Below are 20463 nucleotides of genomic sequence, written 5' to 3' on the forward strand. Positions count from 1 at the left end.
AGTGTCCGGAGTATGTGGTGCCCGCGGCGACAAGGTGAGTTCGACGCTAGCGAGTCACCATGCCCTGCTGTGCACATGCCATGACGTCGAACAGCGGGTCAACGAGGCGACGAAAGGTGCTTCGCGCTAGACGACGCTAGACCGTCACGAGTGCTACGGTCGAGAGCGGACGAACTGGCCCTTGACCAACTGCGCGAACACACCCGCCTCGTGAACGGACGGTACGAGACAGGACTGCTATGGCGCGTTGACGACCCAACACTCCCCCCCAATCGAACCATGCCCTGCGTCGACTGGACTGCCTTGAAAGGAGAATGTGCCGTGATGAGACGCTACGCGACACCATGAACCAAGTCATGCACGATTATCTGTCGAAGGGATACATCCGAAAGATATCAAACCCGAAGAAAACAATGGGGCATCCGCGCAAGTGGTACCTCCCATTTGCCCGGTCTGGAACCCCAACAAGCCAGGGAAGCTGAGGTGGGACGCTGCGGGAGGGGGTGTGGGACGCTGCGGCATGCGTCAACGGTGTCTCGCTGAACTCCAACCTGCTCACCGGACCGGACCTCCTCGTGCCGCTCGCGACGGTCCTGCAAAGATTTCGCGAATACAAGGTCGCCATTGCCGCAGATATAACCGAAATGTTCCACCAGGTGCAAATACGGGAAGCAAATCAGCACAGCCAACGATGTCTATGGAGATGGAGCAGCGACCAACCGACGCCAGACGAGTATGTCATGACGAGGATGACATTCGGTGCCGCGTGTTCACCGAGCTGCGCGCAATATGTGAAAAATATCAACGCCGAAAGGTTCGCGAAGCAGTTCCCGCGTGCAGTGAGGGCTATCACGGAGGAGCACTACGTGGACGACATGCTCAGCAGTGTGGAGGACACCACCGAAGCGTTGGGTCTGTGCCGCGACGTCGAGTACGTCCACAGCGAGGGTGGATTCCGCCTCCACAACTGGCTATCGAACTCAACAGAGGTACGTCAGGTCGTCGGTGAAAGTTACGAACATCAAAAGCTCATCGGACCCGAACCTGAAGCCTCCACACAAAAGGTGCTAAGAATGTGGTGGGACACCAGAAGCGATGCCTTCTGCTTCAAGCTCCGCAAGCAGATCGAGGCCCTGCTCCACGCAGAGTCCGCACCCACAAAGAGACAGGTGTTGAGCACCCTGATGACCATCTTCGACCCGCTCGTCGCCGGATTTTTTTTTCTTTAGAGTGCTCCTCAAGATATCTGGCGAGCAAAAACCGGGTTGGACGAAAAAATACCCGATGAGCTTAACGAAAAGCGGAAACAGTGGTTGTACTGCTTACCACAACTCGACAAGTCTCGATTCCCAGGTGCTATCGAATAGCACTGAGAGTGCAAGGAACAAAGATCCAGCTTCACGTGTTCGCTGACGCCGGCCGGGACGGATTCGCCTCCGTGGCCTACTTCCGGCCACCTATCTACGAGCAGCTGGTTCACCGGGCCTGACTTTCTGAAACTACCTGAGAGCGAATGGCCCCGACCAGAGCCAGTGCCCCGCATGATGGAGGAGGAAAAACGAGAAACGATCGCCCTGCACGATAAACGAGAACCACTGTTCAACGCTGAAAACTTCTCTCGTTGGTGGAGGCTGATCCGGGCAGCAGCGTTTGTCCGGCGATTCATCCATAACGCGCGGCACAGATCATCACGACGCAACGGACCGTTTAAGCCCTGCGAGATTGACCAGGCCGAAAGGGACGTTATCGTCGACGGACAACGACAGGCGTTCCCGGCGGAGTACCGCTTGCTCGCGACATCGCCCAAGACACCGGGCATGCCGACAAAAAGCGCGCTTCACCAACGCAGCCCGTACCTCGATGACGATGGAATAATCCGTCTCAGAGGCAGGATCGACGGGTGCGCGTACGCCCCATTTGATTCTAAACGCCCGATAATTTTGCCGAAGAGCGCCAAGGTAACAGACCTCGTGGTGGACCACTACCACCGAAAATACAAACACGCCAACCACCAAACAGTGATGAACGAGATCCGGCAGCGTTATGACGTCCCCGCGCTAAGGGCAGCATGCCACCACTGGCTTAGGAATCACTGCTCTTACTGCAAGGTCCGTAGAGCGATCCCACAGCCGCCACCGATGGGCGATCTACCAGGTGGCCGCCTCTCCCCGTAAGCGCGGCCCTTCACGTTCATCGACAGAGAAACGATGGTGTGTGCTATTCACCTGCATGACGAATCGGGCGGTGCACATAGAGGTAGCACATGCGTTAACAACCTCCGCGTGTATTCTGGCCATCCGTAACTGCGTCGGTCGACGCGGGACGCCAAACGAGATTTTCTCGGACCACGGGACCAACCTCGTGGGTGCCAACCGGGAACTAAAAGAAGCATGGGACAATGTGAGTAAAGACGCACTGCCGCTCAGCTGACGAATCGACCATCCATACTAACAAACTGGTTGATTGAAGTAGAAAGCATCGTCAACTCCCGCCCGCTGACTGACGTGCCGGTCGACCGCGAGGAGGTTGCGCCCCTGACTCCTAACCACTTCCTCTTAGGTTCATCCGCAGGGGTGAAGCCACTCCTACCTATGGACGATTTCCCATCGACAATACGAAGTGGATTTCGACCTACCTCTCGACGCTTACCCGACGGACGAAGTGGCACCAACCGGCGAGGAACCTGAAGGAAGGAGATCTCGCCGTGGTCGTCGACGCCGCCCTGCCTCTCGGATGCTGGCCCGTCGTAAAAATCATCCAAGTTATCTCCTCTCCAAAGATGGAACCCGTGAGGCGAGTGCTCCTGCGGACAGCACGCGGCAAGTCTTTGGAGCGATCGGCGATAATGGTGGCAGCGCTGGACATCGTTCAAAACAACAGTGATGACAGATGAAATGTCACACGCGGGCCGGTGTCAGTTAAGCGGGCGGCGGCGAATTCGCCGCCGCCCGCTTGACCGTCAGTACGATTGCGCTAGCGGCCACCAGAGCACGCTCCACTAATTTAAATACGCCAGCACGAGCTAGCGGTCTCGCTCCACTTCGCGACATCGCACGATCGGCCCAGGGTGAATGTCCTGCGACCCGACCGATCGGCCTCGGCGGAAGAAACGCGTCGATATAAACGCCTAGACGCCAGCAACGAGGGTCCTTTTTAGATATTTTTGGCTGATATTGGGTTCTCATTCTCACACGGAAAACCAGTGGTTTATCAAATCGGCGTGCTGTGCTATGAATTGATCGATTTTCTTTCATGGCAAATGCCAAATTTCACAATCGAATTACACACTCTAAAGAAAATGCAACAAGTTTTCTAATGTATTAATATGTTTTTGCATGGATGGCCAGCAATGAATGTAAGTTTGAAACGATGGCATTTGCCTTCACTCAGCGCCCGTTGCAGATTGATCTGTAATTGAGTTGCGAAGGACTTGCAGTTGGGTCACAAACTCTTCCGCTTCGTCAATCCGCACAGTTGCACAAACTGGAGAAGAGAAATTTCGGGTTTACGGGAGGAACTCCGTTCAGGATGGCATCGATCCGTGGTAGATCACCTGCTTCAATCGAATCCAACGAGTGACCCAATTCGTATTCCAGCAGCGCCTTGGAAAACTCGTAGCAGTTGCAGAAACACGAATGAAAGACAAGATCCTTGTCGTCCGCACTGGTTACGTCTGCGATGCCATTCTCGATGGCGTAGCGGAGTAAATGTTGGGCGAAATCCACTTGTCTATAAACGATAGCCGTCGCGAGCGGCGTTAGTTCATGGCGGACAGTAAGTTTCGGTTTATACTCCAGCAGTACTCGAAGCAATGGAACCGAGTTCAACTTGGCCGCATAGTGCAGCAGTGTGTAACCCATCGGGTTTTGCGTATCGATCATGGACGAATCGTACTCGAGCAGCATTTTAACTAGCTTCTCCGAATTGTGGACCGCCGAACCAGCCGCTATCTGCACGGCCGACACTCCGATACTGTTGAGCGCTGTTGCATCGACACGAAGGTGGAAAAGGCGCTCAACTATATCACGTCGACCCGTCATGACCGCCGTGTGGAGCAATCTATTGCCACCGGCACCGTCCACAAGGTCCACCAGCGAGGCACCGTTTGCGTTGCGTAGGTCACGCGCGACGCTTTCGTCGAACAGATACCGTCCGATGGCGCTATCGGCCGCGTTGAGCAGCGAAAGATGAATGGCAGCCATTCCGCTCGAGTCAGCCAGCAACGGATTGGCTCCGTTTTCCACCAGCAGCTTCACCAACGATAGCTTCCCATCCGGGAAGCACTTGTGAAGCGGTGTTTCGTCGGAGCTATCGCCGTAGTTGACGGTGGTCGTCAGATCGATGGCAGCGCCTGGCGGTAGAATGTCGAATAGGCAGCTTAGGTCCTCGATCTGCCAGAAGTGCCGAGTGCTCGGTGAAGATGTAGCAAATGTGGCGTACACAACGGGGTACTCGCTAAAGAACCGGCTGGTGATTGACTGCAGAACCGGGAGATTCTCGTGCAATGGCGCAGAAACGTTCAATTGATCAGTGCAGGCAAGCCCCGGCACCTGGTCGAACGTTTGGCCTATGGCTGCCAGTACCGAGACGGTTACGCTGACCCCGGCAGCATCGATCGTGCACTTGTGCCACTGCATTGCTTCCAGCAGGTCCGTACAGCCTTCCATACGCTCAATCATAGTCCTAACGGCGGCTTGCAAATCGGTCGCCAACGCTCCCTTTCCTCTTTTTCCGGACATTATGACCTTGGAGTCAATCTCGAGAACTATACATCGCAGAACGCCAATACCGTCGATCGTTCGTGCCGTTCGTGCATGGTCAAGTATATCGTTTATGATTTGGGGCACATTTTTGTACACGGCACAAATCAGCGCAGTGTCATCGGTTGTCGGCTCCTCGACGAATCCGATCGCGGCCCATCGGTCTAACACATCTAGCGCCAACGCAAAGTGATCACTTTCGGCTTCTGCCCGGAACTTGAGACGCCTTTCCTGCCACTTTTGCCACACTGTGGTGAGAGCTGGTTCGTTAGGCTTCAAAATCCCCACGTTCATGACCGTCGAGCTGTCCAGCCAATCGAAACCAAGTCTCTGCAGGGAACAAATCATGCGACCCGATGCTGTACCGTGACGCAGAGCTAGCGCCAATGGGTGGTCCACAATCTGTCCGAAAATGGCACGATTGACCTTTGTCACTTTGTCCAGCAGGCGGCTTTGCCCGTATCTCACCAGAATAAGCAATGTCGTTCTCTCTTCAGTTCGGTCACCAGAACATATAACATCGACCGGAACTCCAGCATCGAGCAGGAACCGCACGCAATCCCAGTGTCCTCTAAGTGCAGCAATTTGCAAAACGGTGGCGAGTCCGACCGGGTTAGCTACCGGGTGACACTCCAGCAAGTGCCGCAGTATTGGCAACTGGCCCCTACGGGCCGCCATACGGGCGCATGCTTCGAATACAGCCGGTATGTACTTTCGGTACGTTGCCTGTTCCAGCAGGTACACGGTGGCGGTATAGTTTTGAGCTTGCGCCGCCGTTATCAGCAGAAATCCGTACGCATCGGAATCGAGTTCAACTTTGTCCAATAGCTGCGCGAAAAAGTCGTCCCAATGTACCATGATCGCTAGCACCAGTGTCGCAGCGTGTGGCACGGGTGTTCGGGGCAGCAGCATCTCGGCGATCGGCCGGACGCCATACAGCATCGCGTCACCCAATGGGCCTCGTCCGTCCGTGTCGTGGAACCGATCGAAAAACGGTAGAATCTCGCGTACGCTAGTTTCATTCCCGTGCTCGATTAACTTCGACAGTATCCGATGCCGGTTGGCTGCCGCCAACAGATGAACGAACAGGTCCGTCCGTCGTACGGAGGCCATCAGTTCGGGCCACCGGAACAGGGCTTCACGCATCAGACGATCACCGCCGCCGATCGAACGATCGAAAGCCGACTGGAAGTCGTACATTCGCAACGCCACCTCTATCTGGTGGGCTGGTGTGTTGCACGTGTCGGCAAAGCCGCTATAGTATCTGTCCAAAAACTGTACGATCGCGGGTTTCGCGGTGCACGGGTTGACGAGTGCGGTCAGTGGATGTAGACTGCGCGTGACGCTCGCATCATTGGGCGAGCAACAAAACTGACTCGTTATTTCACTCCCAGCCCGCACCAGGGCGTGTATCTTGGGCACGTCGTTAGCACGAAAAGCGGCCATCAACTGTTCCTGCTCCTCGACCCAACGGTGTGTGTCGACCTCCGATGGAAAGCTCGGCCCTAGCACATCCGGTTGCGTTGCTGGATTTATCCGCTTGTCGAACAGCCGAATTTCGGTGTTGGCGATCACGAACGCGTTGATCACAAACTTTTCCATCGAGCTGTCCGTCAGGAGGTTGTACGAGAGCGCATCGTGGGCCAGGCAGTTGCGGTAGTTCGTTCCCTGGATCATCGGGATGCGGTGCTTCATGTAGTGAAAACTGTCCCCAAAGTACCCGACCGCCACCAGCATCTCGCACAGCTCGAGCTGGCAGTACTCGACGGTTGCCAGCACGTACGGTGGGAGATCATATAGCTTCCGGGACAGATCGTCAACAGAGCGCAGGTGATTCGCCGCCAGGATTTCTTGTAGCTTCGTGCGACAGCCATCAAACCGTTCCTGCAAACGCTCCCGATCGCGCTTGACGAGCCGGTTGGCGCTTTCCTCGTTCCAGCCGAGCCGATGAGCCTTACAAAACGCTTTCAACACTTTCCACTTGTTGTCGACAAAGAAGATGTTATCGTAGTACGGTTTCAGGCGGTTGTTCAGCTGCTGCAGTGCCTCATGGTCCACACGATCGGTGATTCCAATATCCTCCGTCAATTGTCGCGTATGCACGATGTAATCGAATTCCTCGACCGATTGCAGCGCCGTAGCGCCAATCTTCAGGATGCCAGCCGTGACGGACGGATTGTAGCGCACCAGACGCCAGTCCATCCACTCGATCGTCATTGATTCCACGTGGTTCGTCTTCCAGGAGGAAAATATTTTACTAAATAGTTTGTTTCCCCAGCGCATGGTAAGCTTCCACGACAGCAGGCGCCGTACGCTGGCCAGATCCGAGCTGGCCATGCACGCTTTCGCTACGTCCCCGTACGAGAATCCATCATTCTCGGTGACAAACTTTTCCACCTCCTTGATGATGTTGTCCTTTACCTTCAGTTGGTGCTGAAGCAACGCCAACGGAGCCGTACTTCCGACCGGACCCGTGGACAGTTCCGTCAGAAGCTTTCTAAATTCGTCAAAGTGCTTCTTGACCTGCTCGAGATAAGCTTGCTGTCGCTCGGCCAACCCTTCTTGGTTCCCCGCGTACAGCACCAGCGATCGCAGGCTTTCGATCGTGCCGCATCGGTACAGCTGGCCGTAGAACTCATTCCGCACCTCCATGATCACGGTGACGTACAGCAACTGAAACACGGCCCGCACCATCAAAAAGTTATTGCTGACCGTTTCGAACATCTTGCTCTCATGTTCCGTACCCAGTAGGAGCTTTTTGAGCGAAAAACTGTGCGACAGGATCTCCCGCAGCTCCTTGCTGATCGTTGGGAACAGCTGTGTCAGCATGATGCCCATCGATCGCTCCACTTTGCCCGGTAAATTCGGACTGTTTTTCGTGTTTTTCACCGTTTCTCCGAAAACTTGCACCACACGTTTCATACAGGCCGTCCGGACGGGAGGATCGACGTTTTCCAGAGCCGGAATTTGGTTACAGTAGAACGCCATCTTGAACAGGGAGTAAAGTTGTTTCGTTCGGACGTACCGTTTCTGCAGCATCCGCACCACACGACGATCGGTGAACGTTAGCAGGTGCCCCAGGTCAACTGTTTCATCCGAAATGGCCTCAGCTACCGTGGTCTCAACCGATTGGCCCTTCTTCCTTCCCGAGACCAATCGGTTGACCAAGTTTTGTGCGTTTCCCAGGTGCGGAACACGCTCGCGAATCGTCGCGATCAACCGATCTTTTCCGGCGGGGGTGCCTAGCGGGTCGTGCTGATTAAGCAGCGCGATCAGTTCGGTTTCCGTCGCCACGAGATGCCTTTCTACCGCTTTCAGCTGACGGCACACCATCCGCAGGACGTCTATCACGAAGCATTTGTTCACCACCAGCCGGTACTCGTGAAACTGCGAGGCGCTCCGGTAGGCGGAAATAAAGATCGCCACGCAGAACACCGCTTCTTGGAGCGGCAAATGGCGCAGGAAGCGTTTATGTTTGAGAAAGTACAGATGATTGTGGATCACTTCCAGTCGATGTAGCAGACCATCGTCGACATCGCCGTACGCCCGCGTGTCGTACTTTTCCTTCACAACACGCCAGCAATCAGCGACGGTGGCCACCTGGCGCCTCCATTCATGGGGATCTTTTTTGCCCTGCCAATCGCCCGCCAGCTGACGATAACCGTAATCAGACAACAGCCACAGCAGATAAATACGCAGCTCCTCAGGGAGGACAATGCTTTTCACGTTGATCCGCACCAGGGCGCTCGCTACGCTCCGAAACGTGTCCTGCTCGTTCCAACCCGTCAGCGAGAGGTAGAGCCGGAACACTTCCAGCGAACCACATTTCATCATCCGATAGCAACCGGTTGCGTCATCCAAACCGTCGATTTGAATTTTTATCAACTCCTTCACGAGCTCAAGGTCACCGGAGGCCCAAGCACACTCGAGAAGCCGATTGCCCCCGCCATCACAAAGATCGCCGTCGACGAGGCCGCTCGCAAAGAGGCGTTTCACCAACGGGACACAGTTTTCACCGGCCAGTTTCACACACAGGTGCACCGGTGACTCACCGTAGAGTTTCTCGAACTCCAGCACGGTCTCGATGGTGGCCGTTTCGAGGCACCGCTCCAACGACAGCTGATCGTCCGTCGTTATGGCTTCAAACAGTGTACTAATCAGTTCGTCCGGCATGACTGAAATTCTGCTCTTTCTGGATTACAGTGTGGACGTTCTTCTTAGCCGCTTGCCACTAAACTGTTTACGCATCCGCGACGCGCAACTCGAGTGATGCGTGTACGAAAAACAAATGCGAAATCCCCGCCATTAGGGCATATCTGTGCCGGTATTGCATTCCCATCTCTTTCTTTCCCGCGAAACCCGCGAGAAACGCGAGACAAGCATTTGCGTGTCGCGACGTGGCTAACCGTATTGTGGTGCGTTTAAGAGTCTCACATTTTGGGAACTAAATGAACTTCTTTTTTAACTATACAACATTAGCAGAAAACAATCAAAAGCCTCTCAAGCAACGATCGGGATAGCAAAGAGGATGTCGATTATTGGCAAATAACAGGGCGTTTAATATCGTGCATGTTCGGAGAAACTCTTATCATCGCGAATTCATGGTCACGATCGCGTTCACGATGCGCCACGACTCAACGGCTTGTGTAGTAGTGGTTGTGTTTACTTTCGTTTTCAAGTGTACTCGCGGTGCCGGCGACGATAAATAGGGTATTAATAAGAAAGGTTGCATTTTTATAAAGTTCTAGAATTGCGTTTGCTTTGCGAAGGCTCTTCATTTTGTTGTTCAGCATATCAATCTTTAAACGGAAGATCGTGACTCATCGTAGCGTTAAGATTGGCGGCCAAATATAACTTCGTAACCCGTTTAAACTGGTTTTAATCTCTCGTTTTCGGGGGCTTTCCCCGATGCACGGGTTTACCTTACGATCGCCCAATTATAGTTGTAATAGGACTTGTTTATTAAACTCAAGAAAATACTCATATACAAGTGGGACCGATTCTTTACTGGAAAAGGTACACATTATTGAAACTACTATTGCGTGAATCATGAGTTTATTGTCACCGTATAGTCCTGCTATCAACGATCAGCGTTTCATTCTTTCAGCCAGTCGAGCAACAATGGTGTGAAATAAGTGATTATACAGTCCGCTCCAGCCCGACGCATGCTCACGAGCACCTCCCAGAGTACGGTTCTCAAGTCGAACGCGCCGATTTTACCGGCGTTAAGCAGCATAGAGTACTCGCCCGACACCTGGCACCAGAAGCGAAACAAAGATCCATTAGTAGTGCACCTACGACTCCTCACGGATGCATTACCTGATAGATAAACAGTGGTAGCTCCGGGTAGTCATCTTTCACCTGCTTCACGATATCGAGATAGGCCATACCGGGCTTTACCATCAGCATATCGGCTCCCTCCTCAACGTCCCGTTTCTGGCAAAGGAAGAGAGTAAGGTGCAAGATTACACTCCCCATACGCGATCTCCGAAATCAAACCGAATTGCGTACCGCGGCCCGTTTAGCGATTCCCTTCGATCCCGGTGGCAGCTGATAGCACTTTCGATCGCCGAAGGCCGGAGCCGATTTAGCGGCATCTCGGAAGGGCCCATAAAACCCGGACGCGAACTTTACCGAGTACGAGAGCACCGAACAGCGATTCTCCAGATTGTGTTCCCGAAGCTGTCGCTTGATCGCCTGTATACGATTGTCCATCATATCGGACGGTGCTACGATGTGCGCACCGGATTGTGCGTACGCGAGCGCAATCTCAGCAATCCGTTTTATGCTGGGCTCGTTATCGATAGTGCCATCCACCGTCAGCACGCCGCAGTGGCCGTGGTCAGTGTACGGGCACAGACAAACGTCACACGCGATCAGCAGATCTGGAAATGCTTGCCGCAGGCGGGGCAAAACCCGAATCACCGGATTCGTCGCACTATCAGCCGCCGTGCCGGTCGAATCCTGAAACGGTTCAAGTTGTTGAGTGAATTACCAAACTGCATCTCTGCGTGCATTTGGCACAAATCAAATCTTTTCGGGTCAGCGGCTTATCATCGACCTGTTTTATCACCGTAGACCACTCACCTTCGGCATTTGATCAATCACTCCAAAGAGAAGAATCGACTGGAGGCCTTTCGCGACCAGTGGCTGAAGGTGGGCCAACAGTTGGTTGGCTCCGTACCGCGCCACACCCGGCATGCTTGGAATGTCTTGGACAGCTTCATCATCTTCACTGCAAATCAACAAGGTTAGATCGTGATCGTTAGGATTGAAATTACAACCAATAGGCAACACCAAAGTACATACACCAAAAATACTGGATACATCAAGTTGTGCGTATCGATGGCCACATCCTGGCACTGCAGCTTGCGTAGCGTAGGATGGAATATGCTGCTGTGCAGTTTAATCAGCGCCATTGTTTCGGAATCAACCACCTATCGTGGCACCACGAGCCCGGAATGATAAGCAAGTTTCGACTGACTGCTCCACCGAACCGTCGATTGCCTTTAAGTTACCGGAGAACCGGATTGTGTAATCGAACCGTAATCGAACTTTCGTTTGTGTGCGCCAAACGCTTTCTAAGTGCAAAGCCTCACTACTACTAGCGGAAGATCACACTTTCTGCACAAGTCTGCCGCCAGAAGTTAGAACTAACAACGCACTTAATCGGCAAATTCTGTTCAATAATGTGTGGTTTTAAGCCAAGGATACTGCAAATTACGGTCGCGACGCCTTGCAATACCAAAAAACATTCCGACTCGAAACATTTTGCGAATGTTTGTAAACAGTCCACAGTGACAATTCAAAGGAGTGTGAAATATTTCGATTTCTAAACCGATCCGTGAGCGATGCGTTATAAACTGGCACCTGGGTTGTTTACACGCTACCGGTTTTATTGTTTTGGTGTTATATTTTGCAGTCTTCACTTTTTTTTACTTCACAGTTTCGCGGATCTGTTCTTAGTTTAATTCGCTCGTCTCTCGTTAGTTCACAATGGCTACTCAGGTAAATGCTGCCGAACTGCTGCAGCAGGCCCTCAGCTCCAACATAATTCCCAATCAAGAGTTTCTACTGCAAGGATCCATCCTAGATTCGGCTGCGGAGAACTTGCTGCACCGGTAATCCTTAATGCCGCTTGATTAGGCTGCCTTTACTAAATGGACATTTTATGTTCCAGGTTGCGAGGACTTTGTGACAATGTCGATGCAAGCACCGAAACTTTTAGCGATATCGAAATGTGCTTTAGCCTTAAGCTGCCAAGTGAAAAGGTATTGAACGTAAAGACAAGGTAAACTCGAACCGGCGTTTCGTAACGAGATAATCTTTGTATCCGCAGACCCCCGTCATGACCGTACGGGTAAGGCGAGCGCAAGATGTCGAAGCGCCGCTCCAGCTACGCTACATTGGCCAACCGGAACTAGGCGATAGAACACGCCCAACACTCGTCCGAAGCAGTCTCGACATTGCGTGCACCCCGCACGTCATCGATTTTCTCACCGAAATGGGTTTTCGGTTGGACTTTGAGTACTCGATGAAGGGTTACATGTTTCGCAAAGGGCGCATGAAGATAACGGTGTCGAAGATTTTGAAGAACATGACCGAACCCATCTCGCAGAGCTATCTCGTCGAGCTGTCCGTCCTGGCCCCGAAAGGTCAGGATGCGATAGCTGAGGATATGCGCATCTTCGCCGAGCAGTTGAAGCCTCTCGTGCAGTTGGAAAAGATTGACTACAAACGGTTTGCCCAAATGCCGTAACAAACAGGAAACGAGAGCAGGTTTTACTTATAATCTTGGTTTATTCAAAAAGGATGTATAACAGTTCATCAATAAAGGCGCGTCCGCAAACGTCGCACAATCGGACAAACAAACAAAATATCACAAAAGAATATGGTAGTAGATGGAAACCTATCAAATGGTGGTACGTACAGATAGCACTCTGTGGTTTGCTTTTAAATATTGTCAACATTCTCAGAGCAGAGCGTTCTTGGCACAACTAATCTTTCTATCGAACCGGTCTAGCACTTGTAAAATAACCACCGAGCGAAAACCACCGCACCCCGGTAGAGTGTCGCAGGAAAATCACAGTTCGAGTAGCGTTTTGCTTTGTGCTTGGGTCCTCGCCCCGGCAAGGCTGCCACATTGCTTATGATCGATTGGCTCGCAGGAACTCACAGGAAACCTTTAGTGGCAAGCTGTCGCGGTACTGTTCGATGGCCCATCAGCCGAGCTCGGAGTAGCGCTAATCGATGTTCCAGCACGATCGTCACGGCTAGTGGACGCGGAGGGGTTTATAGATTCTGAAACGAGCAGCAGCAGCGGTCAGGCACAAAGCTACAGAACACAAAACGCGCGCACATCGCGGGCCATCGGTGCTAGGGAGCGGGAGAAACGAACACGGGAGGGAAGGCTCCACACGCGAGGTACATCCTTATTCAGCGGACCAATGCGGATGGATGAGTGTGAATCGGAAAGTGTTTGGAGGCCGAGTATTAGTGCAGGGTTTGATAATTGGATCGGGAAGTACGCTAAAGGAAATGTGAAAGAAACAGTAAATGATACGGAAGCGGGTGAGAAACTGAAGATGATTGGTAAGAAGAAAATGGGTTAACTTAAAAACGATTGTCACATACAGAGGAAGGACAGGGCGTAGAGTGGCTCATGGCGCAACTTTCGGCTGAACACACACCCGCGAGATGCACGTAGACAGCGACAGAGATAGAAAGTGAAAGAAAGAAGAAAGGAGAACATGAAAGATAACGATCACGCACAATCACGATCCACAATGAACCAGTCGGCAGTCTCGAGTGGCGCTCCTTCCGCTACTCCTGCTCATTACCTTGCTGAAGACAGCGCGCCGTGCAGATCACCTTGTTCTGGTGCGCTTGGAAGTTCTCCATGTTCACCTTCATCGACAGGTGCCCGAACAGGAAGTACCCGAGGCCCATGCCTCCAACGACGGCCACGAAAAGGTAGCCATTGTAGATCATGACCGTCAGCATCAGAGCGTAGCCGAGCATGCTGTGGAACAGAAAGACGATCGCTTCCGCTAGGAGCGTGCCAATCTTTTTCGACAACGGTCCGGTCATACGGGGCCCATTACCGGTGGCCCCTTCGAGCGATAGGAGCGTGGCACTTTCGCTCGGTGGACAGGATGCGGCACGGACACGTTCCCGGGCCGTCCGTGCGCGCACTTTGGCGCCATGGATCTAAAAGAAAACAAACGGGTAAACCTGAATCGCAGCTGATTCTCTCTCTCGCGGATATCAGATCAGTTTTTTGCCTCTAAATTTTATCTGCTCCACTTGGAACCGATAAGATTTCTGACCCTTCAGCAATCGGTCAATGGCCTACGGTGGCACACTGCGCTCAATTAGCTTGCCTTACCTTAAACGCCTCGTAGGCGATGGACAGTGCGGTAAGCGTCATACAGAGGGCAACCATTGCGCCGGTCCCGTTAACGGTCAGCCCTTTGAAGAAGACATCGCCCACGTTCGAACCCCACCAGAATGTCATGTGCATCATGTCGTCGTCGCGTTGCGTTCACCAGCACCTGCCGGACAAGAACGGACCAAACTAACTAAAGCAACTCGAGAACGGAGGCCGTGCGTCGCGATAACGCGCACTGTTTGCGTGGACAATGGGCCCGTTTACGCGGACGGCGTTGGTTGATAAGGTTGATGCGTGACGGACGGCGGCCTGTTATCGTAATTTTCATTTAAACTGTTCCATCGCTGGTCGCTGGAACGGTTCCGGCTACCATTCGGTGGCCCAGTTTGCGTTCCAATTGATTGTTCCTAGATTCAATTTCATTCGAGTCTCGAGGACAGGTTTTTACGAAGTAGATGGGCTAAAGACAAGGCCACCAGCCTCGCTGCTTTCCACGGCACACGGCACCGAGTGGCAGAGCCTCTCGAATTTATGTAATAATCATTACATCGCAGCGCGGTTGGTTGGTCAATCGGTGAGCGGTCAGACTTACCTACCGCGCGGCCTGTTTCTGAAAGTGGCACGATTCACTACGTTCCGCTGTCGCGGTTGCACTGATGCAGGTGCTGCAGCGAGTATGGTGTGTGCTTCCCGGAGCCGATAATCATCCGCGCAGCATACGGAATGAGATGCAATCCGGGACGAGCCTGTATTCGTGACACGGCAGGGTACGAAAGGGCACTTGTGGCGGCGTAGAACCAAACGCAGTTTGTTCGACACAATCGAAAACGAACACTCTGTCACGGCACCCAATTGTTTCGGTCACACAAAGCACGGGGTCCGGCGAACCGGAGAATGACGATGCTGTTGATCGTTGAGGTAGCAACTCTCGTTCATCCGCGCCTTCTGCGAGATCAGCACGATCTACGCGAACAAAACAAACGCAACACGAATCCCCACTCCCCCCCTACCGCTGTTAAACTGGACCCGTTCTCCACCAAACCCACCCACAAACCCACGAACCGGTTCTAGTTTACCTTGAGCGAATGACAGCGGCGCACACACACGCACGTGTGCTTTCACTTTCCTTTAAAGCTTTCGGGTGGCTGCGTACGGTTCGCGGAGGTTAAGATGCAGCCAAAGCAACTCTAAAAAGCACGTGTTGAAATTTGAACCGTGATTTAAAATCAACACCGTTGACCGTTGCTTGGGTAGTGCAACTAATTAGCATTGCTACGACAAAATATTCGTTATATATATATTCGTGATCGTGAAACAGAGAACGAACAAATAAGGAAATGTGTAAAATAACTCGGATTCAATCAATGCGTAAAGTGGCAACTTGAATTCTGCAAGACAATTCGGTTGTTTTTCGTCGAGCCTGGACTACTTTTACAGATAACAGACACCAAATTGAATTATACTATGTGACTGATTGAAACATATAGATTAACATTCCTTACCGGCAGTACAGCAGCTCGAAAACGAACAAAATCACACACGCTGGTCGCTATCATCGTGCGTCCACCGACGGTGCCCCAGCCGAGCATCGGTGCCAAATTTTGTCGCAGAGCGCAGTGTTCGTTATGGCAATTAAATTTTTAATCGCTGATTAGTTGGCTACTGTCTCTAGTTGGCTTGTGGCACAATAAAAAAAACATTGTTAGCATTGTTACCATCTCGGTAGTTGAAGTTGGCGAATGTTTGACCCGCCTGCGGAAGATAACTGAATGAGACATGATTTCATGAACATTACAAGTTATATAACTGATCGAAACTTCGCTAAACTTCCGTCTTGCCAATTCAGGCTGGTTGAGGTCACACTTCAAGACGAAACCAGGAACTGGATTCCCGATTGGAATTATCAGTAGCCCCCAATGACAAGCTTGTCACTTGCGACATATTGGGAAATGATGTCCGTTCATGCACCTCTTATCTTTGAATAAATTTAACATTACATTACAGCGTAAAGTAGGTTATATTTTTTCACCAGAATATTGTTATTTTGCGTTTCTTTTTTCCAATCATCCTCTGGCCAAAGAGTGACTATAGCAATCGTTTTGCGCTGTTAATGTTTCACCAAAGCCGACAAAACCTAAACAACGTGACCTGCGCGGCAGGGGACGGACCATGCGGTATTTTTCCAGTTAAATTCGTTTTCAAGTCTGTGCCGCAGCGCGGCCCAGACTTGCTGGACCCTCCTTGCGGACCGCGAGCATCTAAGTCTTTCGACCGTTCCGGCTTCTAAGCACGAGCGGACGAGCGCCTCGCATCATCAACGTGATCCCGCCTGACCCTAGCATGTAATCACTGGAACAGAAGAAGAAAAACACAAAGACTTTAAAACAAAATTAAAGGAAAACAATATTGTGCCGTCAAATCATGCGCTGCCCGCGGGCAGGAGGCCGTTTCGACAAATGCCCCTGTCAGCGTGTTCCGATCCTTTCGCGAAACCAGATTATAAATAGGTGGCCAGTTTGATGGTGCTACCGGACCACACATCGTTCGGTACAAAACGGTACATCCGGCGGTCCGACACTCGATCCCGATGCACGTTTGCCAAAATTGATAACAAATTTACAGTAGGTAGCAAAAACGTAGCCTTGAGTGGATCTTGGTGAAGATTAGGTAATTATCAAACATAGCCAACGCTTTGCATGACTCGGTTTTTCCTGAACATAGAAGTTCTTCTGATGATTATGATAATGGCAGTTTGATAATGACTGTTAAAAAATGGCGTAAGGTGCCACCGAATGTTTCTGGACGCTTCAAATTGTTCGCTTGCTAAATTTTAAATGTGCTAAGAGAGCTCACAAAATGCGACGAATATTCAGTGTGGCAGCGGTGGAGTGATTTTACTAAGGTCCCACACTCGGGGCCGCAATGTGCCCGCCTGGTGTTCTCACAACCCTTAACGTTTCCTCTTATCAAAAAATTCGGTTCAGTGTACAAAATGGCGACAGCTTTTCGTGGGAGCACTGCGACGACGGTCGTGGCAGTCGAATCCCATCGATTATTATTGATGTACCAAATGGCTAATTGCTGCCGGGGCGTGAACCGTGGGATCCGTAGGTTCGCTCACAGACAGGTTCAAAATTGCGCCACCACTGGGGATGGGTTGTTCCGGTACTCGTCCGTTCGATAAATCACCTCACTCCAGCAAGCACCAGAATCGACTCCTCCACTGCTGCGATATGCGCCTAAAGCCCCTGGGAGCCCCCGCCATTATCTTCTGCCCGGTTGGCTGGCTACACCCTTAATCGATCTCCTGGAAATTCCTTCTGTTTGTCAGGTGACGACGTGTCGACAGAAATTAGTCTCGAAAATACTACTTCCCGCCCCTGTGGGGGCCAAACTCAACTAGCCAAAGCGCACGTATTCTTGAGAAAAAATATTTCTTTTCACACGCCAAGACGACGCCACGCCAGGAGGGCTTAAAAACAAATGAAATCAAAAAGCGCTCCATTTAATGCGACAGGTGGAAGATAAAGGCCAAATCGTATAAAGGCATCATTTAAAATACTGCTCCGATGATGGGCGTAACGATTACCCAATTGGCCGTGCAGTTTGTGTAATACAAACGGACTTCGAAATGTTTCCATCTGTAAATTTATCGTTTTAATAAAAATAGGAACAAAATAATTGTTCTGCTGAAGTGTCCCTAACTTCAATACGTCCAATTCTCGAGTGAACCTAACCTCAATAAATTGCTTTGATACATTGAAATGTCCAAATCATTTAATCTATTGGACAAAGAAGAAAACTTCTACTTTTCTTTAGAACCAACTCATGGACCCGCGAAACCTGTTGCCTACCTTCCTCGGACTCGCACCGATTGTGCCCTTGTGTCTGGACGTCTGGATGTTGCCGATCGTACCACCATTGATGTGATGGCGAGGTGGTGTTGAGTCACACCGACAGTTGTTAATTCAATTATACCCTTTCGCGAACGGATTTTGAGCTAAACGTCAAGAGCGGCCTTATCAAACGGAAAGCTGAGAATGGAGAAAGCGAATTTGGCTTCGGTTCGGCGTTTGGTTTGGTTTCTGGCGCTGAACGAAATCTGCAAGCTAATTGTTGCGCTGTTGGGCTGATTGAGTGAACCTGTCTCACGAAACAGAGGCGATTGAAACTTTACGTATAATCCAGTGCCCAATCTTTGGAATAGTATTTTGCTCTCTTTACTGTACTCTATTGCTTACGAATGATGCAACGGTGCTTCGGCGTTCACCTTGGGTCCCTGGACTGCCGCCAGAGGTAGTGAGTCGAAAGTGTTGTCCGTTAGTTGGTCCGTAGGGCACCGGAACTTCTTGCCGGCTGGTAATTGGTTCGCTTGTAATGCGATACGGAGGATATGTCGCGTCGGGACCGCGACAGGGAAATTCGAGACAAGAAAGAAGAGAAAAAAGAGGCCCGGCCCAGAGACAAGCTCTGTGAAGGCGCACATCCCTAACCCGTTAATTTGTTGGTTCAAGGACAATTTGAGGGCAGCCGAACAGCCGAGGCGGCTTAACGCTGGCGACTCGTCGCGTCTCTGATTCAATTAGTGTGCTTAGTGAAAGTTTTATTGATTTTCGACCGCACTGGCATTGGGCAAGCCGTTCTAACAATGGTCCAAATGAGAGCAAGCATTCGTCGATGTCTACTAAGATTGGTTTTGTTTTGCTTCGGAGGCTTAAGTCAGAATAACCCAAGCTCATCGGGTGATCTACGCTTCGGATTGTGCTTCCAAAAGTACAATCGATGGCCTGGCCTGTAAAAACGGAAAAACAACAAAAAAAGTGCCAAGAACTTCAGAAGCTTCAAGCAAATTAAGAAACTTCTCGACGATTTAATCGCTTCTGTTCGTCAATCCGTCGGCCGTTCTCGTCGTTGTTTCTTCCGTCGGCACATGATGGTCGATCTCTTATTTTGGGATCAAGCGAAAGCTGCAGACAAGAATTTTACGCCTCATTCTATGCCACCGTTTGTTTCAACTATCGTCCGAATCGCATCCAAAAACAGTGGCCATTCCGCTTCGCTGATTCTGCCGGTAATCAGTTGTGCGGAGAAAACCAATAGGACGTCGAAACCGATAAACCGAGCGGCGAGTGAAAGTAAAAACACGATGGATCAAAAAGTGATAATGTCCAATCGATCGGAGGCGTAAAATAATTTCATAAACCCACCTCTTTGCAATAAAAACAGGGGGCCAATATTTATATGGACGCTCGTCGTTCCGGGCCGGTGGTTTCGGAGTGGTTCGGAGAGTACCACATTTGGCGGACGGGGGCAGAGGTGATTATAGAATAAATTCGAATGAATTTTCCGTTTTATGAGCGTAACCATTTCACTCGCTCGTATTTCACTTTCGAGCTTGAGGCGCGTGATCGAACTCTGGAGTGCTCGAAAGTGGACATAGGGTTTCAGCGCTTTGAGCGATCGACTGGATTTCTTTCGTACGCAAAGGGACACACAGAAAACACGGGAGTCTGGTAGTTTTGAATGATGCTTTCGTAATGTTAATATTATCTTTTATTTTCATCAGGTTCCTTTTAGAACAGTGTGTGTAACTATCTATACATCGTATTGGCACTTGATTTACTTTGTTATGTTTTGTTGTGTCACCGTTTTGGTGCAATCTGTTTGTATACATAAGAGTTTATAAGTGTTTGCTTTGTCTTAACCATGATATGCTAAGGGGGGCTGCTGCTCTTCCAGTTTGGCGGGGGGCGCTTCGTTTGGCCCCGGGGCTTACGCGCTACGAAGGTGTTTAAATTATCGTTACTATCTAAGGGTGTGTACTATTATACTATCTTAACGTTTGATTCCGTTTTCATTTAGGCACTTGCAGTTCACATTAGGTTCCCTATTATTGTTGATTACCGTTTCCTGTATTGGTTTCCTGAAACTCCTGCGACCGCGGCCGCGCTGCTTGCCAATTGATACATATTGGCGCGACTTCTATCCAACTATTTCTGCTACTCTCTGCGCGTTTGTCCGCCGCCAATCTGCGCTCCTCTAACTGGCTTACTCAAACATAACCACACACTATGCAAATCCTTAATCCTTAGGTCCTTTTCGCAAACGCGCGCACTCCGCGTTCCATTGGCCGAAAAAAGCTGGACAAAAAACCTAAGGGGCCGTGACCGTGGCACAATTCACCGTTACACGGATTCCGATGCGCAATCAAACCCCCCCAACACTGGCCCCGGAAAGAAGGACAGAGGGACGCCTGCCTGTATGGGGCGATGTTTGTATTGGGACTTTGAGGGACTGCAAAAAAACCGACCC

At 51.1% G+C, this 20463-nt stretch overlaps 4 protein-coding genes across 6 annotated transcripts; 1 reads left to right on the forward strand and 3 right to left on the reverse strand.

Moving 5' to 3' along the window:
* Positions 1 to 3461: 3461 nt before the first annotated feature.
* LOC128268345 (uncharacterized) lies at positions 3462 to 8933 on the reverse strand. The gene has a single exon (XM_053005402.1). It carries the CDS (start codon positions 8931 to 8933, stop codon positions 3462 to 3464), a length of 5472 nt encoding a protein of 1823 aa, XP_052861362.1.
* A 907-nt stretch (positions 8934 to 9840) lies between these two features.
* Positions 9841 to 11268, reverse strand: LOC128277617 (delta-aminolevulinic acid dehydratase). The gene is made up of 5 exons (XM_053016098.1): positions 11070 to 11268; positions 10848 to 10995; positions 10272 to 10724; positions 10080 to 10196; positions 9841 to 10014 (listed from the first exon to the last, which is right to left on the reverse strand). The coding sequence occupies exons 1-5, from the start codon at positions 11177 to 11179 to the stop codon at positions 9856 to 9858; spliced, it is 987 nt and encodes a 328-aa protein (XP_052872058.1). The 5' UTR covers positions 11180 to 11268; the 3' UTR covers positions 9841 to 9855.
* Positions 11269 to 11755: 487 nt separating this feature from the next.
* On the forward strand, positions 11756 to 12573 carry LOC128277752 (mediator of RNA polymerase II transcription subunit 18). The gene is made up of 3 exons (XM_053016261.1): positions 11756 to 11881; positions 11941 to 12031; positions 12100 to 12573. The coding sequence occupies exons 1-3, from the start codon at positions 11757 to 11759 to the stop codon at positions 12517 to 12519; spliced, it is 636 nt and encodes a 211-aa protein (XP_052872221.1). The 5' UTR covers position 11756; the 3' UTR covers positions 12520 to 12573.
* LOC128277750 (uncharacterized) lies at positions 12547 to 15095 on the reverse strand. 3 transcript variants are annotated; one of them, XM_053016260.1, is made up of 5 exons: positions 14744 to 15095; positions 14149 to 14314; positions 13601 to 13970; positions 13395 to 13438; positions 12547 to 13289 (listed from the first exon to the last, which is right to left on the reverse strand). In XM_053016260.1, exons 2-5 carry the CDS (start codon positions 14284 to 14286, stop codon positions 13254 to 13256), a joined length of 588 nt encoding a protein of 195 aa, XP_052872220.1. In that variant the 5' UTR covers positions 14287 to 14314; positions 14744 to 15095; the 3' UTR covers positions 12547 to 13253. The 3 variants fall into 3 exon arrangements, with proteins under 3 accessions (XP_052872220.1, XP_052872219.1, XP_052872217.1); XM_053016259.1 differs by lacking the exon at positions 13395 to 13438 and having other exon boundaries at positions 12547 to 13061; positions 14748 to 15095; XM_053016257.1 differs by lacking the exon at positions 13395 to 13438 and having other exon boundaries at positions 12547 to 13061.
* Between the last annotated feature and the right edge of the window lie 5368 nt (positions 15096 to 20463).

The sequence above is a fragment of the Anopheles cruzii genome, chromosome 2 (genome assembly GCF_943734635.1).
Source record: "Anopheles cruzii chromosome 2, idAnoCruzAS_RS32_06, whole genome shotgun sequence".
Taxonomy (NCBI): Eukaryota; Metazoa; Arthropoda; class Insecta; order Diptera; family Culicidae; genus Anopheles; species Anopheles cruzii.

What these genes read in the sequence shown, in the direction of transcription:
- LOC128268345 (XM_053005402.1), bottom strand. Translation starts at nt 8,933, where the DNA reads ATGCCGGACGAACTGATTAGTACACTGTTTGAAGCCATAACGACGGAC.
- LOC128277617 (XM_053016098.1), bottom strand. Translation starts at nt 11,179, where the DNA reads ATGGCGCTGATTAAACTGCACAGCAGCATATTCCATCCTACGCTACGC. An exon ending in ATGTATCCAGTATTTTTGGT is followed by an intron (nt 10,996 to 11,069) that starts GTATGTACTTTG and finishes GTTGATTTGCAG; the next exon opens with TGAAGATGATGAAGCTGTCC. An exon ending in TACCACTGTTTATCTATCAG is followed by an intron (nt 10,015 to 10,079) that starts GTAATGCATCCG and finishes TTCTGGTGCCAG; the next exon opens with GTGTCGGGCGAGTACTCTAT.
- LOC128277752 (XM_053016261.1), top strand. Translation starts at nt 11,757, where the DNA reads ATGGCTACTCAGGTAAATGCTGCCGAACTGCTGCAGCAGGCCCTCAGC. An exon ending in GCGGAGAACTTGCTGCACCG is followed by an intron (nt 11,882 to 11,940) that starts GTAATCCTTAAT and finishes TTTATGTTCCAG; the next exon opens with GTTGCGAGGACTTTGTGACA. An exon ending in TTAAGCTGCCAAGTGAAAAG is followed by an intron (nt 12,032 to 12,099) that starts GTATTGAACGTA and finishes TTGTATCCGCAG; the next exon opens with ACCCCCGTCATGACCGTACG.
- LOC128277750 (XM_053016259.1), bottom strand. Translation starts at nt 14,286, where the DNA reads ATGATGCACATGACATTCTGGTGGGGTTCGAACGTGGGCGATGTCTTC. An exon ending in TCGCCTACGAGGCGTTTAAG is followed by an intron (nt 13,971 to 14,148) that starts GTAAGGCAAGCT and finishes GTTTTCTTTTAG; the next exon opens with ATCCATGGCGCCAAAGTGCG. An exon ending in GGCGCGCTGTCTTCAGCAAG is followed by an intron (nt 13,062 to 13,600) that starts GTAATGAGCAGG and finishes TGCTCGTTTCAG; the next exon opens with AATCTATAAACCCCTCCGCG.